The sequence below is a fragment of the Molothrus ater genome, chromosome 28, assembly GCF_012460135.2.
Source record: "Molothrus ater isolate BHLD 08-10-18 breed brown headed cowbird chromosome 28, BPBGC_Mater_1.1, whole genome shotgun sequence".
NCBI lineage: Eukaryota > Metazoa > Chordata > Aves > Passeriformes > Icteridae > Molothrus > Molothrus ater.
Genome location: NC_050505.2, coordinates 2928740 through 2956279, shown reverse-complemented (window position 1 = coordinate 2956279; position 27540 = coordinate 2928740). Strand labels below are relative to the sequence as shown.

Sequence of the window (27540 nt, the reverse complement as noted above, 5' to 3'; positions counted from 1 at the left end):
ATAGTGTGAAGCCTGTAAAGCTGGTTCCCTGTACATAGATAGCTCCTGTCCTCTAGGTAGAGCGTATCGAGACTTGCCTGTAATATTTTAGCTTCTTACTGACTGTGTGTGATGGTAGAACATATAATTTTTGTACATTCTATTTACTGAGATGTTGCCTTTTTTTTTTATTTTATTTTACAAATACTCTGGAATTCAGATGTGGGTTTTAGTTTGGTTTTTTTTGTTTGTTTTTCCTTTTTTTTTTTCCCTTTTGCTTTTCCGTGAGGAAAGATTTTTAATGACATTCCACTGATCTGAAAATCCGTTTGGTTTTTTTTTTTTTTGTTTTTTTGTTTTTTTTTTTTTTGCTTGAGGTTGACTTCAATAAATCGTTCTGAATGTTCCAATGATGAGATGACTCAGTTCCGTCTCGGGGCGGGGCGGGGCGGGGAGGGATAACGGGACTCTCCGCTCCGGTCCCTCCTCCGGACCGCGCCGGGCAGTGGCCATGCGGAGATCGGAGCTGGCGGTCGATGCCGCGCTGCGGGTGCTGCTCCTCGCCACCTTCGGGTGGGTGCGGGACCCCTGCCCAGCCCTGCCCTGCCCTGCCCTTCCCCGCCCGCCCCCACCGCTCATTCGCTCGTCTCGTTCCAGGATCATGGAGTTCCTGCCGCCCTTCCAGCGCGTGGTGCAGCCCGAGGAGATGTGGCTCTACAAAAATCCCTACGTTGAAGCGGATCACGTCCCCACGGTCTTCATGTTTGTAAGTTTAGTGGGTTCTTAACGTGGTTTGGGTCGGAAGAGAGCTTAAAAGATCGTTTTGTCCCTCCCTCCCCCTCCCAGCAGACCAAGCCTACATAATCTGTCAACAGTTCCGGGGATGGGGCATCCACAGCTTCTCTGAGCAGCCTGTGCCAGTGTTTCCTGCGTTTACTTGGATTTATTATCGAATTACCAGCTCTCCTTTTAAACAAAGCTGCTGCCTAAAAGCTTGTACTGCAATACAAGCTTTAGCTGCTGGCTAAAAGCTTGTACCTGCAGCTCCTAGTGCACGTTGCAGAAAGTGCAGGATATCGTATCCATGTGGATGAATAGCTGCGGGGAGGGGCTGTGAGGATGGATGGAGCCGGGCTTTGCTCAGTGGGGTGAGAGGCTCAAGCTGGAACATTTCCAGCTGAACAGGAGAAAGAACTTTCCTGTGTGGGTGACTGAGCAGTGACACAGGCTGCCCAGACAGTGCGAGTCTCCTTACCTGGAGATACTCCTAATCCATCTGGACACAGTCTTGGGTGATGTGGAGCAGAGGGGTTGGACTTGATGGTCCCCAGTGGTCCCTTTCTACCCATTCTGTGAGATTAGTACCAACCAGGCTGAACATACAGTGATTTTTGTCATATTTTGAGGCTTTACCATCCATTGCTGTTGGGATTTGAAGTTCATAAACTGATTAGGACTTTGCACTGTTGTCCATAATCCACTCCACGTCTCACTTAGCGGGTGTGTGGAAGATAGCACAGCTCTTGCTATCAGGGAATGTTTTCCTTGCAAGCAGCTATTTTTAGCAGGGATTTATTATCATCATTTTATTGTCAAATGTTTTCCCAACAGCTCTAGGCTTGCTTAGAAGAGTTTGATTAAATCTGTGTTGGAGTTCCAGGAGAGAGCAGTGTGTCAGAGGGATTGGTGAAGGGATTGATCTGTCACAGGTGTGAGGTCAAGGACTGTTGGCAAATGCAGGTGGGGTTTCCTACAAGAGGTGGCCACTAAACATTAAGGACAAAACCTTGGGGATAGCATTTGGAAGAGGCAGTGTAAATGTGTAAAGCAGGACATGTGCCAGGTGGGAACAGGCTCCATGGGAGCCTGGCAGCCTGGTGAGGATGTCCCGGGGTGCAGTCCCCAGGGCTGAGATGGGGATGATGATAACTGCCTGCTCTGAATCAGCAGCTGCCGAGGTTTTGCTGACAGAGCGAGGGTGCTGCTGACTGAGCGCTAATGCTGGGGCTTGCAGGGAGGGCAGAGCTGAGGTGCTGTGCCTGGGGACACCCCCAGCAAGCAGCCAGAGCAGCACTCTGCCAGAAGAGCTGTCTGAGAACCAAAGGACGTGCTGGGCCCATCAGGGACTGCTGCAAATCCAGCTGAGGGGGGTTGTGTTCTGATTGCTGAGGACAGATTGCTGCTTGGCTTTGGGGAAGGGAATGCACTCAGAGTCTTGAGTAAGTGCCCTTGGGTTCTGGTGAGAACTTAAACCTGCTTCACTGACACCTAAAATTCTCTGTGTCATGCAGTTCATCGCATTTCTGTCTCCCTTGTTGCTCATCATCCTGGCGAGGCTGGTCATGGGCGCTGACCACGAGGACACGAGGGAAGCCTGCCTTGGTGAGCTCCTCCTTGTTCAGGGAAAGGCAGCTTGAGCCCTGCCCATGCCTGAACGTGCTGCACTCTCAGGTGGGGACGATGCTGATGTGACCCTTTTGCTCTCTCTCAGCTGCCAGCCTTGCTCTTGCCCTGAATGGGGTTTTCACAAATGCCCTGAAGCTCGTTGTGGGGAGGTGAGGACTGGCTGCTGCCCAGCACTGTGGGGGAGGCAGCTCTGCTGTGGGAACGTTTGAAGGAGCTGGGGTTGTTTATCCTGGAGAAGAGGAGGCTTAGAGGTGCCCTTATTGCTCTCTACAACTGCCTGAAGGGAGATTGGAGACAGGTGGGGGTTGGTTTCTGACAGAACCAGAGGGCACAGCCTCAAGCTACCTCAGGGAAGGGATAGGTTGGATATTAGGAAAAAGTTTTTCACCAAAAGAATAATAAAGCACTGGAATGCTCTTCCCAGGGAGGTGCTGGAATCACCATCTCTGGATGTGTTTAAAAAAAGCCTGGACATGGCCCTTGGTGCTAGAGTCTGGGTGAGGTGTGAGGGCACAGGTTGGACTGGATGATCTCAGAGGTCTCTGCCAACCTCATCATCCTGGGATTCTGTGATAGCCATGTCAGGGCCAGGAGCTGAACTTGGACATACTCACCTGGAAATAATGTGGTTTTTTTTCAAGCTGCAAAGACAATATAGAAATAGAAAAAACACTGGGTGGAGACCCTGGGAGGGGGGCATTCCCTGGTCTGGGGAAACACAAGAAGCTTCCCTCAAAAAGCTGTTAGACCCCATTGGCTCCTTCTCCTGTTCCTATGTCCATTCCTATGTTCCTGAGCCACTCCTTCCCTATTCCCTGATTAGCCCTCACCTTTGTGAGACCAGGGACAGCCCCCAGGCCCCTGCAGGGAGAAAGCTACAGGGTGCTCTGTCTGTGTGTGGGTGCTGGGACCTGAACATCTGTGGATATTACGCAGAGATCCTTTTTGCTTCCTTACCCTGGACTATGCCAGCAGCAATTCACACTGCTCCAACACTGGGGAGCTGCTGTCTCAGGCCATCACTCAGATGGGCTCACTCTAGGCACAGGCTGGGGAGGATGGCGTTGGCACAGGCTGCTCCCTGCTGCCCTGCTGGGGCTGGGAGTGCCCAGGCAGGAGGGCCCTGAGCTGCACTTCCCTGTCCCAGGCCACGGCCCGACTTCTTCCACCGCTGCTTCCCGGACGGCCGCGCCAACGCGGAGCTGCTGTGCACGGGGGACGCCCGCAGGGTGAGCGAGGGCAGGAAGAGCTTCCCCAGCGGACACGCTTCCTGTGAGTGCCACCCCAGAGTCTCCTTCCTGCCACAGCCCCCTGGGCAGCTTGGGTTTGTTTTCCTGCACCCCACAGCTTTGGCTTGTAGCCGTGATATTTGCTGAAAAATCCTTCCCTTTAGGATTTTTTTCTCCTGAGAAAGCTGAGAGGCCTCAGGAACAAAATGTAAGCAATGGTTATCTGCTGCTGTGGAATGCAACAGGTGCATCTGGGATTGGTCTCATGTGGTTGTTTCTAATTAATGGCCAATCACAGTCCAGTTGTCTGGACTGTCTCAGTCAGTCACAAGCCTTTGTTATCATTCTTTCCTATTCTATTCTTAGCCAGCCTTCTGATGAAATCCTTTCTTCTATTCTTTTAGTATAGTTTTCATATAATATATATCATAAATTAATAAATCAAGCCTTCTAAAACATGGAGTCAGATCCTTGTCTCTTCCCTCATCTTAAGACTCCTGCAAACACCATCACATCGGCTGAGTTCTGAGAGGGATTCAGGTTTCCCTCTGCAAAGCAATGGGGTGAGAATGTGGTCCAAAGCTGTCTGCAACCCAGGAGGAGGGATGTGTGCCAGGGAGCAGCTTCTAGGATCCATCACTACTGTAGGAGTGTTGGGGGATAGGATGGTTGGGATGGATGGAGAGCAGAGATCTCTGCAGCCAGGTGGGGAATTTGGGGTTTATTGCAAAGGGCCAAGGGCAGGGCCCTGCTGGGAGCTGCCAGGCACAGCTCAGAGCAGGACTGAGAGAAGAGAGGGGGAGAGAGGATGAGAGGGTGAGAGAGTAAAAGGGGTAAGAGAGCGAGGTTCCTGTTCCAATACAATAAATCTTCTTCTGTGTTGAATATTCTGATTCTCACTAACCAATCTAATACAATATATATATCTTATAGCATTTACACACAGCCTATAGAATCATTACATCACCATCCTGTGTTCCATTTTAAACCCTAAAAGCTCCTCTTTGGGCCCCTTCTGCCAAGCTGGCAGGGTCTGCTCTGCCCCTTGGGCCTGTCTGCAAGCAGAGGGTGTTGTTCCATCAAAAGGGGATCACCTTCAGCCAGCCACACCATTGTTTTCCAGTTGTTCAGTAACTGAGGGATCTCAAAGCTTGCTTTCACTTCAGTCTTGCTTATAGTTTCTGTATTCTCAAAATCTTTTGCCAGACAATCATATTTATAAGGCTTTCCTGTTTCACCCTCCCCAGCACACTCCCAGCTGGTATTTCCCTTGGCTCACAGGGACAGGCAGACACCACTCACAGCCCTTCCACTGCAGCGGCAGCAGAGGGTCAGGGTCAGGGTCTGACAGCAAAACCTGGAGCTATTCTGAACCAACATTGTTCTGTTCTCTTCCAGTTGCCTTTGCTGGTCTTGCCTTCTCTGCCTTCTACCTGGCAGGGAAGCTGCACAGCTTCGTTCCAGGCCGGGGGGGCCGGGCCCTGCGCTTCTGTGCCTTCCTCCTGCCCCTCTTCCTCGCCACCCTCATCGCCGTGTCCCGCACCTGTGACTACAAGCACCACTGGGAAGGTGGGTGAGCATCTCCTGGTGCCCTGAGCAGGGCACTCCAGGCACGGGGGGCTTTGGTGCCACAAAAGTGTTCAGACCCCCCAGCAGCGACTTGGGTTGTTTTGTTTTTACTCCTCCAGTGGCAATTTTGCTGCCACCTGCAGGGAAATGGTTTTGAAATACCTACAAGCTTGGGTTTCCAGCCAAGTCAGGTTATGGATCTAGCAGAAAAGCTGCTGCTGAGGAATTGATCATGAGGCTCAGGAGGGTGAAGGGCTGTTAACTGTGCTCTGGTCTCACCCACAGATGTGTTGGCTGGCTCAGCGATGGGCTTGGTGCTCGCATACCTGTGCTACAGGCAGTACTACCCTCCCCTGACAGACACCACGTGCCACAAACCATCTGTGGCCAAGCCCAAAGCGCTGCCAGTGCACGAGGAGAAGCCTCCAGCTCCCAGCTTCCACATGAACATTTAGTGCCAGGCTCTGTCCTACCTCTCCCTGCATGCCAGGGCAGGGTGAGGCTTAGGGGAGGCTGCTCAGGAGAAGTGAGGATGAAGCCCTGGGCAGGTGTTCCCTGCTGAGCTGGTGAGTTCCCTGCCCTGGCCCTTGTGTTGCTTCATTTCATTGGATTTTGTAGGCCAACCCCCTCTTCAGGCCCACTGTGAATCGAGGGAGGCACTTGGGGTGCCAACCTGCACAAAGACAGTTGGGTGTGAAGGTCCTGAACACAAACTGGGAAAATGTGACAGCCCAGTGTGCCCAGTCTAGTGGAAGTTCTTGTGTCCAGTCCAGGAAGCACCATTGGCCACCTCCCTGCAGCCCAGCCGAGCTGTCCCAGCTCTTCTGGGAAATGAAGTGCAGGACCTGCCAACTTTGAGCTTTTCTAATGTCCCAAATAAAGGAGTTTAATTTTTGTAATGACCTGTGGTACTAAAACTTTTTATTTCAAGGTTTGGGTTGTTGCTTTACAAACCATTTCCTCTGGTGTCTGCAGGGGTTTCTGATGGGTGCTCTTTCCTTGCAGCTTTAGTAGTTTCAAGGAGATGACAGCAGAAAATGAAATGGTGTCTGGGAGCATCCCTCATTTCCCTGCCTGCTCTGTCTCAGACAAGAAAGGGCTGAGTGCTGCTGAGATCCAGGGCCTGCTCCTCTGGGAGCAGCTCTTTGTCACTGGTCCCTTCCAAGACAGGTTTCAAGTGTGTGTACATGCAAACAGCACAGGTGAGGCTGCAGCAGAGCAAGGCAGGTGAGTCAGAAATGAAACACCTCCTCATCAGCTGCAGTTTGCACCCTCTGTAACTCTGCAGCTTCAGTAGAATCACAGAAATAGCTTCACTTTCCCCTAAAACTGCACATCAGAGTTTTCCAGCCCTTCCCTCTCCCCCCAGACATGCACACACCAGTCATCTACTTATTTATTTTGGCTTTTACTGGAAAAGACATTAAATAACATTTAAAATGTATTTAACTTCCTTTTTTTTTTAACAAAGTGCATAACTTAAAAAGCTGATCATTAGTGTCCCATGTTAAGACTGTCCCTTTTCCTACTCCCATGAGACTTTAGCCAGTCAGGTGCTGACCAAGCAGCTGGGCTGTTCCTGCAGTCAGGTAAAGAACAGCTTCTGTTCCTTGGGAGGGGAGGAGGGATGGAGGCTGCAAACAAAACCCTTCCAATAGTGCAAATAACAGACAATGGAGGAAAAACAAACCAACAGGCTGTGGGGAAAAAAAGGCTCCTCACCCCATGCAGGGCAAAAGTCAGCAGGAGGGAAAGTGGTTTGGCTCTCCAAAGGCTGCACAGCAACACCTCACACAGCACTGGAGCCCCAGCCCAGGGCCTTTGGTGCCCAGGGAAGGATCACAGAGGCTCTCCAGCCCTGCTCCCTCAGAAAAGAGCTTCAAGGCAGCTGCAGACTGAGCTGCCTACAGAGCTGGTGTCATTCCTGCAGTGGCCAGACCCTGCTGGATCTGGGCTCCACCTTTGCTGGCTGCATTTTGTACATTTAAAGCTAAACCAGGATGAGAGCATGGCAGGCACAGATCTCTGTGCTCACCTGCCAGCCCTGTGGGACAGCAGCACTGCTCTGTGCACCCCTGCAGGCCTCAGAGGGCTCACCCTGCCCTGGCACTGCCAGCTGGCTGCAGCTGGAGGGGAAGCTTTCCTCAGAGCAGGGACAGCAGGGCACAGGCTGGGTCAGGGCTGTGGGGAGGGTCTGGGTGGGCAGGGTTGGGGTGCTGAGCTGTCCCCAGCAGCACTGGGGAGCCCTGGGTGGGCAGGGTGGGCAGGGTTGGGGTGCTGAGCTGTCCCCAGCAGCACCCCACAGCAGGGAGGAGCACGAGCATGCCACTCTCACAGGGTGCTTTAGGGGCAGCCCTGCCTGGCTGCAGTGCAGGGCTGCACAGAGATGCAGCAGCAGTGCAGGGGTGCACAGAGATGCAGCAGCAGTGCAGGGATGATGCTGGCCAGCCCCTATGGCTCAGCAGCACTCTGTGCCCTGGACTTCACCTCCTGGGCCCTGCTGGGGGGTTTGTGTTAGCAGTCAGCAATCTCCCTTGCTGCAAGGCTGCTGCAGCTCTTCCCATGCTGTGTTTAAGGCTTTTTCTCCTCAAGGTCCCAGGCTGTGAGTGTCCTCACAGAGCCAGGTGAGGGCTCTGAGCCTGGACAGCTCATCTGCTGGTGTGGGGACTCACAGGGTGCAGGCTTAAAGTACACATTGCCACAGGGAGTCACTGTACAGGTGGTGTGTGTGTGTGTTTGAGCAGAAGTGGTTTTCCTTGACAGTTTTTCCCCCACCCTTAGCCAAAATGGAGGAAAATCCATCCTTATCTCCAGGCAGCAGCAAGTACTTGGGAAGCAGCATGCAGGACACGGCAGCAGAGGAGAGAGGAAGGCAGAGAAGAGATCTGGACTTTCCTGGTGAGTGCTCTGTGGGACTGAACCTGAGAAAGCAAAAGGAGAACACAGGAATAGCTGCAGTCAGAATCCAGCCCCCTGAGCCCTCCCTGGTCCTCTCCTCATGTCTGATCATGCTCATGTGCAGGGAAGAGGGAAGAAGCCAAAGGTGCTGACAGGCTAAAGAAGAAAGCTGACACATGTTCCCTGCCTTAGATAATGGATATTACTCTCCCAAACCAACCAGCTCTCCTCTGAGGTGTCCTGGGAAATCCAGAAGGGGTTTAGGCAGAGGTGACTTACAGCCAGAACAGCACAGGTGGGTCACTGGCTCCCTGGCAAAGGCTGGTCCAGTGTGATGCCTTGTGTCTGGTAGATCTCCTTCAGAACCAGCAGAACAGTGTCCTCTGACTCCCTGCAGGGGAGGAAAGGGCATCAGAAGGGAATGCCTCCCTGCCCTCTGTCAGGCCATCTGTGACAGCTGGGGCAGATGCAGTGCTCTGCAATGCAGGCAGCACGAGGAGAAGCCCAAGTGTCCTTCCTCTGTCCGTGCCCACCCTCTGTGTGTCAGAGACAGGACAAGATCTTGTTCCCTCGACCACCTGAGGCTTTTCTCACTACACTGCCTCTGAAACTGATGCCATTCTGCGTCACCACACGTAAATCTGAAGCCCTGAGCATTGCACAGACACTTACCAGTAGCAGAGATGCCCCTGGAGTGCAAACAAATACTCGTTGAAGCTCTCTATTGGCTTCTCCTGCAGCACGTAGTCGATGCGGTTCCCCCCGTTCAGCCTCCCCACGTTGATGGGAGGGGTCTCCTCCTTCACTGCTGCTGGGGGCTCCTCTGGCTTTGTGTCTGCAGGAAGGAGGAGCAGCCTGGCTCAGCCCCAGGGCACCAGCAGCCATGGCAATACAACAGCAGGGCCGTGCTCTCCCCTTACCCCTCTGCAGCTCACACGGGGGAGAGGCAGCTGAAGTGCAAGGGACACCCAGAGGAGGGGAGTGGGCTTAAAAGGTGGTGTAGTGTGCTGAGACCCCCCCAGAAAACCCCTTCATAAGGTGCTAACAGGAAAAGGCCACAGCATTCAGGGAGATCCAGGTGCCTCCAATGTGGCTGTGGCACTCCAGGCATGCTGCTTCATGGGCCAAGGCTGCACCCCTGGCTCCCCCATGCCCCCCACCACTGACCTGGCTGCTTCTCAGTGCCAGCCTCTGCCTCTGCCTCAGCTTCAGAGCTCCCTGCCTCCAGGGCGAGCACAGGGGACCGGGTGAAGGACTGCCAGGCCACCCTCAGGGAGCCCAGCAGGTTGTTCTTCAGGTCCACGCTCATGCGGGTCAGCCCTTCCTTCAGCTCTGCAAGGCAGGAGGGGGCTGGCTGTGGGGCTGGGGGCTGCAGCACTGACCCCAGGCCGGGGGACAGGGGCTGCCTGTGCCATACCCAGGTGCATCCTCTTCCTGCCCTTGTGGTGGGGCAGCAGCATGGGCTCAAACTCCAGCTCCGGGACGATCATGGGCTCGATCCGATACGCCACGGGGTCAAACTGCACACGAGAGGGGGACAGTGACAGTGGCCAGGGCTCGTCCTCCACGTGTGCCTCACGCAGGACACAGCTCTGGCTCTTATACCTACGGGGTGGAAGATGTTGAAGAAGCCTTTGCAGGTGGGCAGGCTGTAGTTGGGGTCGATGCGCTTCACTCCTCGCACCGTGAGGAACATCCCGATGGGAGAGCCAAAGGCAAAGAAGATGCTGGGCTTGTAGTTCAGCTGGGGGTAGTTTGCCGACACCTGGGACAGCAGGGGGATGTTCAACAAATGATGAACATTTGTTGATGAACAATGATGATGAACAAATGTTCAGATTTGCTCATCAGACAATCCCTGTGCTGTGTCACGAGGGTTCTGGGTGCAGCCAGAGCTGTTGTACCTGTCCCAAGCCAACATCCCGGTACTGGCAGCTCCTGCCATCCTCAGAGCTGTCCCCAGGCTGGGATGGGGACCCTGGCTCAGCCCCACCTTCATTGTGCCCAGGAGCTGCTGAACTCCGACCCTGCAGCAGCACAAAGGGGTCCTGGTGTCAGAGGGTGCAGTGGGATGGGATGTGATGGCATGAGCACAAACCATGTGGAAAACAAACCTTCATCCCTGTCTCAGAGCTGATGTAATGGAGTATTTTCATTCTGGGCCCTAAGGGAATTCCCATTTCTTTCAGGTTTTGCTCTGTGCACAAGAACTGGAAAATAAGCAAGGCTGGTGTTAGTCCAGGAGCAGAGGGATGGTGAGGTGTCTGTTCTATGGGACTGTGAGGAGATGGTTCATGTGTGACTCAGTACCGGGAGATGTGCAGAGATGGGATGATGGGGAAGAAAAGCAAAGAAGAGCCACAAGAGCCAGTAAAACAGGGAAACTTCTCACCAGTGCTTGCCTGTCCATTTTCTCCTTCTCAAAAACATCACAATATTCAGACAGCTCCAGCTTCTTCAGGATTTCTTTTACTTCCTCAATCCCCCCCGTGCTTGAGGTTGTCCTGGACCCCTGTGAACAGATCCAGAAGGGATCACACTCTGTGCTCACCACTTTGCTCTGCCCTATCCCCATGCAGCTGCAGGAGGGAGGGGTCAGTGGCCTCCCCTACCTGCACACAGTGCTCCTTCTCCTCAGGATCAGCCTTCTGGTTTGTCAGGAGATCAAACAAAATGAGTGACCCTAAAAACCAGGCATGGGCAGAGCATCAGCATCTGGAGGGGAAGAGCCCGAGCCACCTCTTTTTTGGGATGGAGGGAGGGAAAGAGGGAAAATCCTCTTTTGGGAAAGAGGCTGCCCAAGCCACCTCTTTTTTGGGATGGAAGAGCTGCACTCTGAGCCTTTTTACAGGCAGACAGTGACAGGACAAGGGACAATGGCTTTAAACTGGCAGAGGACAGGCTGGATTGGATGTCAGGAAGAAATTATTACTCTGTGGTGAAGCACAGAGAAACTATGGCTGCCACAGTGAGACAGTGCTTGGAGCAACCTGGTCCCATGGCTGGAGTCCCTTCTAACAAAATGAGAGACCCTAGAAACCAGGCAGGGCCAGAGCATCAGCACCTGGAGGGGAAGAGCCCGAGCCACCTCTTTTTGGGGATGGAAGAGCTGCACCCTGGGCCTTTTTACAGGCAGACAGTGACAGGACAAGGGACAATGGCTTTAAACTGGCAGAGGATTAAATGTCAGGAAGAAATTATTACTCAGTGAAGAAATTATTACTCGGTGAAACACCAGCACAGGCTGCCCAGAGAATCCGTGGCTGCCACACCCCTGGAAGCTGAGACAGAGCTTAGAGCAACCTGGTTTCATGGCTGGTGTCCCTTCTAAGCCAGAGCAGCTGTGGCTGTGCCCTCCCTGCCCCCGGGCACGGCGGGCAGCCCTCACCCAGGCTGTGCCCTGCGATGGACACCCCGCCCCTGAAGTGCGGGTTCCTCTGCAGGAAGAGCCGGTGCAGGCGGTTCATCTCCGAGGCCACCGTGTCCACGATGGTCTGGCAATAGGTGGAGCTGTTGTAGAAGAACACGTCCAGGATGGTGTCGTTGATGAAGTGACGCAGGCGGTTGATGCTGGGCAGCGTGATCCGCTCCAGGTCACTGCGGGGAAAGGAACACGGGGGGCTGCAGCTGGGGAAACCACAGAAGCCCACCCTGTTTCTACAGCAAAGCGAGTTCTCAGGAGGATTGACAGAGTTTCCAACGTGGTGTGTTGTAATCCAGACCCTCAGAAGGCAAAGCACAGCCTGTGCTCTTACACTCCAAGAATAAAGAGCCTGCCCTGCTTTCTGCCCTTCGGTGCTGGGGCACTGCAGGAACTGGGTACTCAGCTCTCAGAGGCTTCAGCAAGGTGTGGCATGATGGCAAGGTTCAAATATTCAATTTGAGATCACTGTAAGTTTCATCTTTGTTTTAGGTAAGTAGTCAAATGAAATAGGAAGGCTAAAAACAGAGGTTGATCTCCAAGTACATTAAGAATTCTGTAGGTTATACAAATCTCATACTGAAGCCTACAAGAGAATTTTCTCATCTAACACCTTAATACTCAATATTTATTTAGTATGTGATAGCTCCTGTCTGGAGATGAATAAAAGAAAAAATATCCTTATTTCAAGGAAATAACACAAATAAACTATTTACATGATGAATGGAAACAAAACCAAAAATAAAACAACAAAAGAGAAAGAAAGTCATTAGGGAACCAGAGAGTCCTGTTGGTTGCCATATTTGATTACATCTCCTGTCCCTCCTGAGACCAGCCAGGGGAGGCAGAAGCCCCTGTTCTGAGGATGCTGATGGGAGCAGGCACCTGCTGAGTGCTGCAGAATGGCAGTGGGGAGGTGCTCTGGGGTCCCTGTCTGCCCTGCTCCCTCCTACCCTAAAAACTCACAGCTTTTCCAACAGAACAAGTGGATTTTCCAGGGCAGGAGGCTGCCTGTGCCCCTTGCCAGCCCCCAGCCCTGGGGCAGGGGCTGTTGGACACTTACACATCCACACCAGTGGAATGCAGGGAGCTGTGCCAGTTCACAGGCAGGAACTCCACCCTCCCGACCTGCTGCTGCTCCTGGGCCTTCCTGAAGTGTGACTGCAGCATGCTGAGGGACACGTTCCTGAAATCATTCACTGTGAAACAAAAGAGCTCTTAGGGAGATGCACCAGGCTCTGGGGCCAGCCCGTGGCACCAACCACACTTAATACCATGAAAGATCATTACAGAGAAATCCCACCAGGGTCTTTAATCTGCTGCTGCTCCCCTAAGTCCCTGAATCTTTAACTACAGATCAGGGGAGGCTCCATGTCCTGCCACGTGTGCTTGCTGGATTTTGCTGCCCCATCTGCACCTCCCTCACAGGGGCAGGATAAGAAACGTTTAGAAATTTATAAAAAATAACTCTGTTGTGAAGCAAAACTGAGGAGCAGCAGCTGCCTAAACCCTTTCAGAAGGTGGATTTGGTGGTCAGTGAGCGTTCTGCCCACAGGCAGCAGGCCTGGCCATGCTGCCTGCCAGGGTCAGGGGGGCTTGAGGCAGCGTGTGCCAACCACAAAGTGAGGTTCCCTCCCAGGTTCCTCTCCCAGGTTTCCCCCTCAGGTTGCCCCCCAAGTTCCCTCCCAGGTTCCCCTTCCAGGTTCCCCCACCAGGTTCCTCTCCCAGGTTTCCCTTCCAGATTCCTCTCCCAGGTTGCCTCCCCAGGTTTCCCTCCCAGGTTCCCCTGCCAGGTTCCCATCCCAGGTTCTCCTGACAGATTCCTCCCCCAGGTTTCTCTCCCAGGTTCCCCCCAGCCTCCCCTCCCATCTCAGCACTACCGCACTGCACGATGCTGCGGAATCGGATGTCGCAGGCGGGGCCGATGCCGTGCACCACGAACACCAGGTGGTCGATCTGCAGAGGCTCTCCTGAGGAGGGGAGGGCAGTTCAGGGCATGGCTGCTGAGCAGGCAGCACCCAGCAGAGAGGCTGGAGGCAGCCCTGGGCAGGGCTGGAGCCTCCCACCCTCACCTCGGCCCATGAAAACCCTCCTTAGTGCCTGCACTTACACCTCAAGGCTGCTGGGGTATCTCACATTGTCCTGCTCAGGTCAGCTGCCCTGGGATGGATTTGGACCGACAGGACAGTAGAGGAAGGGGTGGTGGCTCATCCCCACTGCCCTTCACCCCTGCCCAGCACAGGGAACTGCAGGATCAGGGGGTCTCAGTGCTGAACTGCAGGATCAGGAGATCTCAGTGCAGCTGCCCCATGCCCACCCCACTCTGAGGAACCCCACGGAGCTGCATCTCCCAGGTATGGCCCAGGTGGAGTCAGGGCTTGTTCTCTGCTTCCCACACACCTCAGTTTGCATACGTGCCTTCCTGAGGGCAGGCAGCCATGGAAAATGGAGCAACTGCCTGATGTCCTCATGGGGCCAAGTGCTGAGGCCCCACTGGCAGCTCAAGGCAGCTGGGAGGGACAGAGCTGGCACCTGGGGGACAGCACGTGCCCCAGAGAGTCACCAGCACGAAGGTAAGTGATAAAGCACTGTGTCCCTAGCAGGGAAAGAAACTCCCCTCCTGTACAAATCAAGACCTCAGGGGTCATTTCAGGCCCTGCAGAGCTCCCAGCAGCTCTGTCTCTGCACCCTCCCCTGGATCTGCAGCTCTGCAGGGGCTGGGGAGGTTTCTGAAACCATTTGGATCCTTTTGGCACAAAATGTTTTGACGTGCACTTGACTTAAAGGATCATGGGAGCTTCCTCCAGTCTTTGTGAGCGACCAGGGTGGAAAACACCACCTGGGGTTGTCACAGACATCTTTTATGAAAAATCTTTTCTTTAGGATTTTTTTCTTCTTGAGAAGCTGAGAGGCCTCAGGAACAAAATGTAACCAATGGTTATCTGCTGCTGTGGAATGCAACAGGTGCATCTGGGATTGGTCTCATGTGGTTGTTTCTAATGAATGGCCAATCACAGCCCAGCTGGCTCAGACTCTCTGTCCGAGACAGAAGCTTTTGTAATCATTCATTCCTTTTCTATTCTTAGCCAGCCTTCTGATGAAATCCTTTCTTCTATTCTTTTAGTATCATTTATATATAATATATATCATAAAATATATAAATATAATATATAAATATATATTTACGTATATTTATGAATATATAATAATATCAATAAAATACATAATATATATAATAAAATAATAAATCAAGCCTTCTGAAACATGGAGTCAGATCCTCTCTCTTCCCTCATCCTCAGACCCCTGTGAACGCGGTCACACGGGGTTTGGGATGGGAGCAGGGGCTCACCATTGGGGATCTCCACAGCGATGTTCTCCACTCCTCTCTTCACAGTGCGGGGCCGGCCTTGCTCCGTGGGGGTGGAGACCCAGTCATCAGAGCTGGCAACAGGATGGTAGTGAACCATCAGCTTGGGAACAAGAAGAGCCTGTCAGTGACCCAGAGCAGGACAGCGACAGCAGCTGTGGCTGACACGGCGTGGTACCAGAGCGTGCTTTGCCCACAGAGGTGTTGGAAAGGAATGTGAGGCTGTTGGCAGGCTCAGCTGCCACTGCCCTCTCCTGTGGCACAGGCAGGTGAGTGGAATGCCTTTGGGACAACCCATTTGAAGGGAACAGCACCAAGAGACCCAAGGGGGTGTCCTCAGCAGGCCCTGCTCACCTTTGGGTTGTGCAAGATAATGACTTCTCTGTTGGGGGACTCCAGCTTCTTCTTCCACTCACCCAGGGTCACGGCAATCATGTAAGCTTCCTACAGAAGGGAACACCCACTGTGAGTCAGCTGGAAGTATGCCCATCAGTGTTCAACCTCCTGGGACACTCCCCACCCAATTTCCAGAATCTCTTATCAATACCCTGCAAAAGAAGCAGAGGAATCAGCTGCAGGAGCAGCAGGGTCATCCTAGGATCAGCTGCTGAGAATGTTTAAGAGCTCCTCACTTTGACAGCAGCAGCAGCAGACTTCCCCATCCCTTTAGAACTGGTTTGGTACATCAGAATGGAGATTATTGCCAAGATGGGTATTTTTATACGTCTGCCTATATATCTCTGCATTTGCATGATGCCAAAGGAAAGCCTGGCACTTTCAGGTGTGGTGGAATTTGCACCATCCCAAAGGAAAGCCCGGCACTTTCAGGTGTGCTGGAAGGATGCACTGAGGGCAGGGGAAGGGGAGGCCACGGCAGAGCTCACAGTTACATCAATCAGCTGCACAAGTGCCTGCCAAAGCCTCTTTGGAGTTCATGTCCTCAGGCCTGCCAGCGCCTCGTACGGGGTTTGGGACATCAGAGGCACTGTGTGACCAGGAGAAGTTGGGATGGAAACCAGCAGGAAGGGGTGTGCTTACCTCCAGTTCCTCACTGAAGGACTCTGAGTAGGGAATGAACTTGTTGTCCTTGTCCCCCTTGTAGAACCAGGTGCAGCGCCGCACCTCGGCCGCCTCCTCCTCCCAGTACACGGCCACGCGCCGCCGCGCCCGCAGGTGCACGTCGTACCTGCCCCCCGAGGTGGGCACCACCATGCCAGCCTGCTCCTTCCCTGGGGAACAGGGCCTGCAGTCAACCCTCCCAGGCCTCAAATAGCAAGCTCACAGAGGCTGGAGCATCTCCTTGGGCAGCACAGCCACCACGGCAGCAGCACCACCTCCGGACCCAAACTCACTGCTGGGGTGAGATGCCCCAAGTCAGATTTCCCCCAGAGGGAAATCTGATGGGATTTTATGGAGAAGATGTTTTCTCTCCTCTTTTAATGAGGTTATAAATACACCTGGTTGGAAATATGAGCATGCCCTGGTGGCACCAGGGGGATGGCACAGGGGGTGCAGCACTCCAGGAGGGTTTTCCTGCTCCAAGGACACCGAACAGAGCCAATTCCCATCATTTCTGAGGCTGGATTAGCACCGGAATCCCAGGGAGCAGGCAGGGTTTTAGCACCAACAGAACAAACAACATCCAGGACAATGCTCGACTTCCATCTCACCAGAAGGTAAGATGAAAACATTCCACTGCACTGTCCTTCTCTCCAGTTCGGGCACACGCTTACGTGGCCTCTCCCTGCCTGGCCTGGAGGGTAAAAGTGAAACTGAGGCCCTGGGAAGGGCATTGTGTAACGGTGAGGGTGCACCAGGGTCGCCTGTCTCTAAGGCGTTCCTCTCCAAAACAGAGACCTCTCTACAGACCTCAAACTGTGAATTTCGCTGCCTTTTGGGTCTGCCTGTGGACCCTGTGCCAGGCAGCCGCACCGGGGATGAGCAGCACAGCCTCTAATCCGAAACTTCCTGGGCGAGGGAGGACGGGAGCCAATCCTTGGGCAATCGGAGCTCTGCCTGTGGCAGCAGCAGGTGGCACAGATGGTGACATTTGGCACACAAGGGTCTCAGCACAGGGCTTGGAGCTGACCTCCAATCCTTGCTGCCATAGCAGGCACAGCTCCGTGCTGCGGGGACTCTCCCAGAGGAATTCCTGCCATCCTGGCAGCGTCCTCCCGGCCTCACCAGAGGATGCTTTGCAGCATGATTATATATAATTCAGAGCAGTATCAGTTGAATGGGGTCAGACCATTTGATGCATCCTCTCGGTTATTGGGAGCGGGCACATGGCCAAAAAAGCCCCAGTTTAAAATCCCTCGAGGGAAGAAAATCTAGCATCCCAGGTGGAAGCCACGGATGCGTCCAGGGAAGAATCCCAAGCACACACCAGGCTCAGCAGGCCCATTCCTTAGGATGCTCCAAGAGCGGGGATGCCGAACCGGAGGGCGGTGGGAGCCGTGCCCGGTGGTACCGCGGGACCCCCGCCCGGCGTCGCGGCCGCTGCCGCCCTACCTGCGCCGTGCGCCGCCTCCAGCCGCTCCGAGTCCTGCGCGCTGAACGGCACCCAGCGCTCCCGCGTGTCCGTGACCTTGCAGTAGAACCAGTGCGGCACCACGGCCTCGTAGCGCCCGCCGGGCTCCGGCTCCGGGGGCTCGGCGGTGCCCGGGGGCGGCCGCGGCGGCTCCTGCGCCGCCATGGGGCTGCTGCGGCCGAGCCGGGAGCGCCGCTCGCTCCCGCCGCCGCCACCAACACCGGGGGTTCCGCGGGAACCCGGCCCGAGCGGCCCCGAGCGGCCCCGGTGCCCCGGCGGCTGCTGCGGCCCCAGCGGCCCGGCCCGGCCCGGGCGGCAGCGCAGGCTCCGCTCCGGCCGCGGTGACCGCCCAGCCCGGGGCGGCGCTGCCCGCGGCCCGCCCCCGCCGTCACGGCCGGGGAGGAGCGGGGATTGCCCGCAATCTCTGCCCGCAGTCCCTGCCCGCAGTCCCTGCTGGAGCTGCTGCCTGCGCCCCTGCCTCTGATCCCCGCCCGCAGCCCCGCGATCCCTGCCCGCGACCTTTGCCTGTCATCCCTGCCTGTGACCACTGCCCCTGGTCCCTCCCTGTGAACCCTGCCCGTGTTCCCTTCCCTTGGTCGCTGTCCCCTGCCCCTCCCTGTGACCCCTGTCCCTGCTCCCTGTCCCTGCTCCCTACCCCTGGTCCCTGTCCCTCTTCTCTTCCCTTGGTCCCTATCCTTGGTCCTTGTCCCTGTGCCCTGCCCCTGGTCCCTCCCTGTGAACCCTGCCCGTGTTCCCTTTCCTCGGTCCCTGCCCCTGGTCCCTGTCCCTGCTCCTGTTCCCCGCCCCTGGTCCCTGTTACTGTTCCCTGCCCCTGTTCCCCGCCCCTGCTCCCTCCCTGTGCCCCCTGCCCGGGTGATGGTGGCCCCGACCTGGATGAGGGGCACTGGGGTGCAGGGAAACACCCAGCCCTGGGCCAGCTGCAGCACGAACAAACGCTCCAGCGTGGGGTGATTGCAGCAGGAACCACACGGTGCTGATTTCATGTTTGTTTTTCAGTCCCTCTGTGACACTTCAGCCTCCGTGGTGATTGAGAAACTCCAGCACTGCTGGAGAAGCAACGGGCAACCCCAGAGTAAGAGTTTGGTTTCTGTAGAGATGAGCCCAGCGATAAACAGAGACAGACTTTCTAATTTGGGGGTTGTGATGTGGGTGGATGCTGCAAGCGGATGCTGCAAGATAAACCAGTTGCCAGGAACTGCTATCCCAGTGCTCACACAGCAGGGACTGGTGAGGAAAACAGGAGGGTCAGGAGTGCCCAGCTCCCCAGTTGTGCAGCTGGAGACCCTGCAGGGCCTGCAGCAGTGGGTGCTGACACAGCTCCTGCCCGTGTCACACCATCCCCACTCGGATCACCCGGAGCTGTGACGCACTCTGGTCCTGCGTGGAGCAGGCAGAGGCAGCAGGTAGGGATGGGTTATTACAGCAGAGCTTCCTGCAGGATGAGGTGTGGGACTTGTGCCTGACCCCTGATCCCAGCTCAGCTTTGGGGGAAACACACAAAACCCAGCCAGGGATGTGGAGTGTCCCAGGCAGCCACGGTGTCCCAGGGAGCTGTGGGATCCCCACACCCTGTGATGATATCTGCCATTTCAGCCCACTTCACGTTCTCTCGTGGGCTTTGCTCCAGGGATTTACATAACCCTCTGCCAAGGAGGCAGGGACAAGAAATATTGTTCAGGAATATCCTACCTGGACGGGTTCAGCTGATGGGGGAAGGGGTGGCACTCAGAGGGGCTTCACCAGCTCAGTGACAGGGCAGCACTCTCTGAGTACTGTGAATTACTGATCTCCCAGCACAGCCAGCAGAAGCCAGGAGGCACTTACCAGGCTGGAAGCAGGGAACAGCTCAGAAGTGCTCCCTGCCTGACACAGAATGAAGCAGCAGCAGAGCCTCTCCCTGTCCCAGGACATGCAGCTCACCCTGGACGTGCCTGGCTGTGCAAACTGACCACGTGTGGTCATGGACACATCTCAACGAGCTCCAAAGGTCATCCTGTGGCCACAGCCCTGTCTGGGAATGTGGGATCTGCCTCCAGGACATCAGCGCTGGCAGCACACAGGGCATGGCCAGGGCACTCCCAGCCTCAGGCATCCTAAATCCCCTCCAGACTGGCCCTAGAGCCACAGCTGGAGGCTCCTGGAGCATCTGCACTGCCTGGGAGGCAATGGGGCACCCTGGCACCCCAAAACAGCCTTCTCAAATGTTCTGTTCATTGGTAGAGCTGGGCTGGAGCTTTGGTCTGAGTTACAAAACCTTCCTCACCTCTTCTTTTTAAAGAAAAAGAGACTTTGAGACAGCTCAGTTACAAAATAACATTTAAAACTTGTCAGGGTTTATTAGGTGCCACACATAGCAGTGAGTTGCTGTGCAGGTGGTAACCAGGAGGCTGGAACAGGCCGAGCTGTTCCCTCCCCGTGGTGCTGCACAGTGGGACACAGAACTCACAGGACGGAGAGGGACATAAAACAGGGGATTCTGACCCAAGTGACCTGGAAATCGCTTCCAAGCATCCTGCCCCTGCTCTTGCCTTGACTTGCACTTCTTTCAGTGGCAGAACGGGGATTTCCAGTCTGTTCCTATGCCCACAGGGACACCCCACACTGGCTCTGCACCACGCAGCAGGAACAGCACGATGTGACATGTGCCAGCACAGTCCCTCCCTCCAGCTCTTCAGTGGTGCTCCTTGAGTGCACTAAACCCAAACAACCCCTCTGAGGACACATGGGGTTCATGGCAAGGGAGCTGAAGCTGAAATTACAGGCAGTGAGGACAAGCCCAGAGTCTGGGTTGGTGGCTGCACGTTGCAGCACATCTGAGGAGTGTCTGAAGCCTGGCTGTGGCTGTAGGAGGCACCCAGAGATTGGGCACAACCCCACAGGGCTCCATCCTTGGCCCACTTCTCTTCAACATCTTCTTTCAATACTTTTGCTGCTTCAAACCTCTCTCCATTTGTCCTTTGCTGAGTTGTTTGTCGGGGCTGGGCTTCTGGGCTGGCTTTTTGGTGGGTTTTATTTGATTTGTTAACTCAGGGCTTATTGCTATTCCATTGTCAATAGTGCGTAGCAGAAAGAGCTGAGATTTAAAAGAACTCTTTGGAACCTCAACAACAGGCTGTGTGTTGTGGCTCATGTGCTTTCACAATCCCTTTCTTTCCAGTTTTTCCAGTATGGCCTGAATTCTGTGGACGGACTCTTTCCTGGCCTGCCGGACACTGTCCTGGCCCCCAGTCTCAATGGAATCCAGCTCCAGCAGCAGCTTGGTCAACATCTCCTCCAGCAGCCTGTAGGATTTATCTGTCTTTTTCCCTACAAACTCATCCACCTCTTCCTCCAGCTGTTCAGCCTCCCCCATGACGTGGAGGATCCTCTGAATCTCTGGCTGCAGGGCTGCAGGATGTGTGGCAGGCTGCTCAGCAGGTTTGAAGCCCAGCTCCTGGCTCCTGGCCATGGGTTTCCGTGAGGTGTGGTCATAGAGCTGGGGCTGGGCACTGTACTGCACCCTGGGCTGGGATGGGGCAGGCTTGGCCACCCTGTGCTCGTTCACTGGCCCTGAGTGCCGCTGGTTGCCATCAGAATAGTAACTGTGCTGGCCGGGGCTTTGCTCAGCTCTGTCGTAGACAGAGTCCTGCAGTCAGAGGGAGAAAACATCTCTAAGTGCATTTCCTTTTAACCTGCAGCTTCCTGCTCTCATCCTGCACCCAACGGGGCTGGGGATGCTTGGGACAGGGAGCTGTGCTCTGCTCCCATGGTAGAAAACAACACCCCAGCAAGGGGCACCTGTGCAGAGGAGGAATCTGAACCCCTGAACCCCCCATCAGGGTGTCACAGACATCTTGTATGGAAAATCCTTTCTTTAGGATTTTTCCTCCTGAGAAGCTGAGAGGCCTCAGGAACAAAATGTAACCAATGATTATCTGCTGCTGTGGAATGCAACAGGTGGATCTTTGATTAGCCCATGTTGGTTGTTTCTAATTAATGGCCAATCACAGCCCAGCTGGCTCAGACAGAGAGTCCGAGCCACAAACTTTTGTTATCATTCTTTCTTATTCTATTCTTAGCCAGCCTTCTGAAGAAATCCTTTCTTCTATTCTTTTAGTATAGTTTTAATGTAATATAAAATAATAAATCAAGCCTTCTGAAACATAGAGTCAAATACTTGTCTCTTCCCTCAACCTGAGACCCCTGTGAACACCAGCACATCAGGGCTGCTACTGGGCACCAAAAAAGTGGAGTCACTTTGAAGCCTGCCAGACCCATTTCAAGACCCATTTCAAGACCTACCCAGGACATCTTGTCCTTCACAAGAATCACAGCCATGGGTTTAAGTCCTCTGTGTGCAAACAGGAGCTCACCTGTGCCTGTGAGTCCCAGGAGGGAGGGTGGGAAGGGGCCCCGCTGCCGCTCCAGGCTGGCTGTGAATCCGAGATGTAGAGGCTGCCGTGCCCTGAGGCGGGCCAGGCGTAGCGAGGCTGCACCCCAAAGCCAGAGTGGGGGCCCCAGGTGTCCTCCAGGGCTCGGGGCTGTGGCACTGGGCCCTGCCCTGTCACCCCTGCGCTGCTGTCTCCATAGGGATACTGCGGCATTGGCATTCCTGGGGTCTGCGGGGATGGGAACAGGAGTTACAGGGGGGCACTGCACCCTCACCCAGCCCTGGGACAGGCGTTACAGGGGTGTCACTGCACCCTCACACAGCCCTGGGAGCTGGCACAGGCATTACAGGGGGGGTCACTGCCAGCCCTGCACCCTGGGACAGGCATTACAGGGGGGTCATTCCCAGCCCTGGGAGCTGGATGGAACAGCAGCAGCTCAGGTTGGCCACCCAATTCCCACTTTCCCGACCCAAAAGCTCAGAGTCTCCAGGGAACAGGGCACCCATCACTTTTGCTAAGAGTAAAACCAGGCACTCAGAGCCACCCCCAGCCCCACCAGAGCTGCTTCCCCTGGCACAACCCCACCACCCATGCCAGGAACCACACGCTCTACCCTTTACCTGTGGCGGGGAGTAGCCGGGCACCGGGTGCCTGCGGAGGGCCGAGCCCTCGGGGGGACACTCGGGGGGGACGTAGCTCCAGGCGGGAGCGGGCGACGGGGGCCGGTAGAGGCCCGTGGGCTCCGGGGGGTAGGGGCTGCGCGGGGGCCCCGAGCAGTAGAAGCCCCGTGCCTGGGGCAGGCTGGCGTAGTGCGGGTACGGGGGGCTGTAGGCTCCGTTGGCATAGGGAGAATCCATTGCCTGGGGACAAGGGAAGAGCACAGGGAAGGTGATGGGACACGGGCACAGGTGCTCCAGGAACGAGTCTGGCCCTTCTGCAGGGGGTTCCTTTGCCCTGCAGCTGATTTGCCCCAATTTTAGGCTTTCCTGGTCTAACCTGGCTGTACCAGGTCTTGCTCAGCCAAGCTGGGCTCAGGGGGAGGTGTGCAGCCCCTCACAGTGAGCAGCTCCTGGAGGATTCAATGCCAGCTCTGCATCACTGACGAGAAGATGGAAAACTCTCCAGGAAAGTTCATTCTCAAACAGACAAGCTCTGCCAGCCAGTGCTCATGAAAAGCTCATTCTCAAACAGACAAGCTCTGCCAGCTCTCCTGGAGCTGCAGCTCATGTGGGTTTCTGTCTGCACACCTAGGCCACATCTGAGAATTTACCTGGATCCATCCCATAACTGATGCGTAGGGAATGTGCGTTTCCACCTGACAGTAGAGGGGATGCTGAAGGACAGGATTTCCCTGTACCTTCGGGCAAAGCAGCATTCTTCTACCCTGAGCTGCTTCCCAGCTGTACAGGAGGCTGTATAACCTGTGTGCCGGGATTTACGGAAGGGCTGGACAATCCTGACAGCCCAGAGGAGAAACCAAACCAAACCAAACCAAAGCGTGGCTGGAGAGCAGATCCTGCTCCGGCACAGCAAAGCCCTTCTCGTCACACCGCATTTGCATGGCAGCCCGAAACCCAGCTGCCATCAACCCCGCGGGTACCGGACCCGGCAATGCCCAGCCGCGGTACCGGACCCGGCAATGCCCAGCCGTGGTACCGGACCCGGCAATGCCCAGCGCCGTTACTGTGGCCCTCCCGCTCCGCAAAGCGCTCCGGGGTCCCCGCGTTCTCCGCACCATCACAGCGCCCCAGAAACGTCCCCGTGCAGCGTCTCCCTCCTTCCCCGCGCTCCTTTCCGCCCCGTTACACGCCCGGAGGGCTCCGCGAGCAGAGCCACGAGAACCGGCGGGGCGTGGGAGGCTCCGGGCAGGGCCGCCCAGGGACCGCCCTGCGCGCCCGTTACCGGGGCACGGCCGGGCTGAGCGCTGCCCGCCTGCCCCGGGGGCCGTTTCTGTCCCGGGGACCGTGCCCTCCCCGAGAGCCCTGTCCGATCCTGGGGGCCGTGCCGATCCCGGGGCCGTTTCCGTCCCGGGGGCTCTGTCCCTCCCGGGGGTTTCTGTCCGTCCTGGGCCCGTGTCCGATCCCAGGGGCCGTGCCCTCCCCGGGGGCTCTGTCTGCCCCATGGGCCGTTTCCGTCCCAGGGTCCGTGCCCTGCCCCCGTTACCTGCGCGGCCGCCGCGGGCGGGCCCGGCCCGGCCGTGCGGGACTCCATGGCCGCCGCCGAGGCCTCGCCCCCAATGCGCCCCGTGCCCAATCGGCGGCCGCTCTCCTCTCCCTCCGACCAATCGGCGGCGGCCCCGCGCGCACGGCTGGCGCGGCTTAAAAGGGCAGCGGCGGGTGGGCCCCGCCCGGCGCGGGCGGTTCCGGGGCGGCGGCGGCGGCACCGGCGCATGGCGGCGCTTCCGCTGCGGGCGCGGCGGCACCATGAACTACATGCCCGGCACAGCCAGCCTGATCCAGGACATCGACAGTGAGTGTGCCGGGGCTGCCCCGCCGTGGGCTCCGGGCTCCCGCTCCCCTGGGTCCTGCCCCGCGGTTCCGCTCTTCCCGTAGCGAGCCGCCCCCCGTGGAGCCCGGCGGGTCCCGGAGCCGCGGGGGCCGTGCCCGACGCTCCGCTCTCCTTTCCCGCAGAGAAGCACCTGGTGCTGCTGCGGGACGGCCGGACGCTCATCGGGTACCTGCGCAGCATCGACCAGTTCGGTACGGCCGGGCCGGGGCAGCGCCGTGGATGGCGCGCAGGAGGAGGATGAGGAGGAGGAGGGAGCCGTAGTCTTCTCCAGTGTGGTTGTGCTGGGGGTTGAACCTCTGGACCAGGCGCTTCGCGGGGGTTTCTCCCGCACTGGACGCTCCCCGTGCCGCGGGTGCATCCAGCGCTGTGGCTCTGCTTGTTGGGCAGAAGCACCGGGCGATGTTCTTCATCCTCCCCCCGGGGCCGGGCGATGTTCTTCATCCTCCCCCCGGGGCCGGGTGCTGTTCATCCTTGCCCACAGCTTGCAGCACCAGCATCGCCATCACATTCTGTGTTGGGGAGGCTCGGGTGGGCTCAGCTCGGAGCTCGCTGGGTCTCGGTGGCTTCAGTGCCCCAGCTCCGGCAGCCACCGAGTGCCAGGGGACAGCCAGCCCTGCTCCGCTGGGACGGGGGACGCTGCTCAGCCACGGTTCACGGTGGAACGTCGCTGGTTTTGTGTTTGTCTCGTTGCTGCAGCAAACTTGGTGTTGCACCAGACTGTGGAGCGCATCCACGTGGGCAAGAAGTATGGGGACATCCCTCGGGGCATCTTCGTGGTGAGGGGCGAGAATGTGGTGCTGCTGGGGGAGATTGTAAGTGCTCAAATCCCACTGCTGGGGGGGTTTGTGGTCGGTCTGTCTGTCTGTCTGCTGTGAAATGCGGTTGCTGTCGTGTTGGGCTGGAATTGGAGCCGCCTCCAGGGCCAGCTCAGGCTGAGGCATCACAGAAAGGCCGGCCTGCAGGGCAGGGCTGCCTCCTGCTGCCACAGCCCCTCTGGGATGACACAAGGACAAAGAGCTGTGGGGAAGCTCCAGCTCGGGTGGCACTGCTGGAGGGTGGCACTGCTGGCTGCCTGGTACCTCCCTGCTGGCTCTGCCCCAGCAGGCACCGTCTGGGATGGGCTCAGGAGGAGCCCAGCACTGTTTGCTCAGGGGATCCCTGCCCACATCCCCACCCCTCAGAGCACTTCCAGCACCTCTGTTTTCTGTCAGCCTCACTGTTTGCTGGGACTCGCTGCATGGGCACAGGTGATTGATTGTATGTGCTGAGGGCTCCTTTCTCCTGCAGGACCTGGAGAAGGAGAGTGACACACCTCTGCAGCAGGTGTCCATCGAGGAGATCCTGGAGGAGCAGCGGGTGGAGCAGCAGGCCAAGCAGGAGTCAGAGAAGCTGAAGGTGCAGGCTCTGAAGGAGCGAGGCCTCTCAGTGCCACGTGCTGACACATTGGATGAGTATTGAGGGGCTCCCCCCCTCTCCTGCAGGGAGCCAGGGCTGCTCCAGGACCCCCCTGGGCAGGCACACACTGCCTGGAAAGGCAGGTTTCATTTTCAGATTGTCTTTTCCATGGTGCTGGTAACTGTACACAAATCATGCCTTTAGTCTCCTTCTGGAGAAGGAGATGAGGAGGGCCCAGCGCACTGGGAGTGCAAGCATTTGTGTTTGGGAGGCAAATCACTGCTCCTTGGCTTTGTTTGCTTTTTCCTCCTCACATGACTCTGGGTGAGAGTTTCCTTGACATGTAAATAAATCCTTGATCCTGATGTCGATGGTTTTCCAGTGTTCTGGCCCTGGCAGTTCCCTTCTCTCGGGACGAGCACCCCTCAGGCCAGCTCTTGTCCCCTCCGTGTGCTGTGCAGGGACAGAGGTGACCCCTGCTCCAGCCATGGGCTGGGCTCACTCTGACAGAACGCTGGAGCCTGTGGCAAAATCCTGCTCTGGGAGGGGAGCAGAACCTGGGTACCCCTGTACCCCAACACAGAGCACCGGTGCCCCCCAGCCAGGCTGTGCCCCTCCCGTGCAGCTGAGTCTGCTAATTACCAGCTGAACCCACTAATTACCTGCTGGTAAAGAGCTGCTGCACCTGGGCAGAGCCTGGAGCTCCAGCCCCTCCTCGCTCCGTGCTGGGGGAGCTGCTGCAGCTGTGTCAGCCTGGAGAATCCTTTGCCCCGAGGTGTCCTGGCCCTTCCTCCCGTGGGGAGGAGAGTCCTTGGCCTCAGGGCTGGCTCTGGGCAGCTGCCAGGCCCCAGGAGCCTCCTGGTGTGGGCAGGGAAGGGCAAACCTCGGCAGGGAGAATCCCTGGACAACCTGGGGCTGCTCCCCTGGGCAGTGAGAGCTCTTTTCCATGCTGGGGGGGACAGAGGAAAAGCCCAGCTCTGCTTGCTGGGGCTGAGCACTGGCAGCTGTTGTGGCCAGTGCTGGCCCACTCTCACTGGCCCAGGGACCACTCACTTTGGGGGAGAAACATTTCTGCCCCGTTGGCATGAGTGGGTGTTGTGGGTTTGGGGGTAGCGAAGGTTTAAACAAGGAAATGCGATTTCTTGTTCTAACAAAACTGAATAAAAAGCATTTATGGAGCTGATGCCTGTGGCTGGAAAGTCTCTGGCAGGTAGGGATGGCTCTTTGGGGGTGCTTGTGCTGTCACTGTTTGTTTGGGGGATGTTTTGGGATGAGGGGGGATCAGGGCAGAGATGCCTGTGGTGGCTGGGGGGGAGGCAAGGGCTGCCCAGCCCCAGTGCTGGGGTCCCAGCCCTGCAGCCCAGGGCTTGGGGGGTGTAAGGAGCTGGTGGGGGTCAAGACATGGACCCATCCTTGCTGCTCTTGAGCCCATTATCTTATCAGGGTGTTGGGTGTGATCTCTGTGGCACTCTGTGGTTTGTCTGTGCTCTCCAAATAGCACCAGGGCAGCCTTGGGATGGGGGGACACCCCCTGGCTGTGCTGCTGCAGAGGGACAGGGTCACCCTGACAGAGCCTGGGAATGGGCTGGGAGAGGGGAATGTTCTAGAAGGAGGCTCAGCTGGGCAGGGTGGGGGGCTTGGGGCAGCCTCAGGATTCTTGGGTCCCTGAGCCTTCAGGCCCCAGTGAAGCTCCAGTGCCTTTGGTTGGCATCGTTTTGGTTTTTGTACATTTTGTACATTTGTGAAGCTTTGTACTCCAAGCCCTGTGTGTGGTGACTTTGTGCAGGGGCCTGGGAGTGCCTCAGGGGGCTGTGGGGGCTGAGCTGTCCCAGTTAACCAGATCCCCC

At 56.5% G+C, this 27540-nt stretch overlaps 4 protein-coding genes across 4 annotated transcripts; 2 read left to right on the top strand and 2 right to left on the bottom strand.

The window, feature by feature from the left end:
- Nucleotides 1–396: 396 nt before the first annotated feature.
- Nucleotides 397–6085, top strand: PLPP5 (phospholipid phosphatase 5). The gene is given in 8 exon segments (XM_036396786.2): nucleotides 397–435; nucleotides 437–552; nucleotides 637–745; nucleotides 2271–2361; nucleotides 2471–2534; nucleotides 3533–3657; nucleotides 5013–5183; nucleotides 5469–6085. Coding segments are annotated over 8 exon segments (885 nt in total). The 3' UTR covers nucleotides 5639–6085.
- Nucleotides 6086–6575: 490 nt separating this feature from the next.
- Nucleotides 6576–17720, bottom strand: DDHD2 (DDHD domain containing 2). The gene is made up of 17 exons (XM_036396784.2): nucleotides 17381–17720; nucleotides 15908–16098; nucleotides 15224–15313; nucleotides 14852–14972; nucleotides 13383–13472; nucleotides 12566–12701; nucleotides 11470–11678; nucleotides 10694–10764; nucleotides 10474–10593; nucleotides 10196–10291; nucleotides 9986–10108; nucleotides 9691–9846; nucleotides 9499–9601; nucleotides 9249–9413; nucleotides 8754–8916; nucleotides 8361–8472; nucleotides 6576–8104 (listed from the first exon to the last, which is right to left on the bottom strand). Exons 1-16 carry the CDS (start codon nucleotides 17562–17564, stop codon nucleotides 8382–8384), a joined length of 2109 nt encoding a protein of 702 aa, XP_036252677.1. The 5' UTR covers nucleotides 17565–17720; the 3' UTR covers nucleotides 6576–8104; nucleotides 8361–8381.
- Nucleotides 17721–19723: 2003 nt separating this feature from the next.
- On the bottom strand, nucleotides 19724–24001 carry BAG4 (BAG cochaperone 4). The gene is made up of 4 exons (XM_036396841.1): nucleotides 23954–24001; nucleotides 22411–22650; nucleotides 21773–22018; nucleotides 19724–21045 (listed from the first exon to the last, which is right to left on the bottom strand). Exons 1-4 carry the CDS (start codon nucleotides 23999–24001, stop codon nucleotides 20557–20559), a joined length of 1023 nt encoding a protein of 340 aa, XP_036252734.1. The 3' UTR covers nucleotides 19724–20556.
- A 142-nt stretch (nucleotides 24002–24143) lies between these two features.
- On the top strand, nucleotides 24144–26876 carry LSM1 (LSM1 homolog, mRNA degradation associated). Its single transcript, XM_036396854.2, has 4 exons — nucleotides 24144–24259; nucleotides 24421–24489; nucleotides 24995–25110; nucleotides 25586–26876. The coding sequence occupies exons 1-4, from the start codon at nucleotides 24214–24216 to the stop codon at nucleotides 25754–25756; spliced, it is 402 nt and encodes a 133-aa protein (XP_036252747.1). The 5' UTR covers nucleotides 24144–24213; the 3' UTR covers nucleotides 25757–26876.
- The last annotated feature ends 664 nt before the right edge of the window (nucleotides 26877–27540 follow it).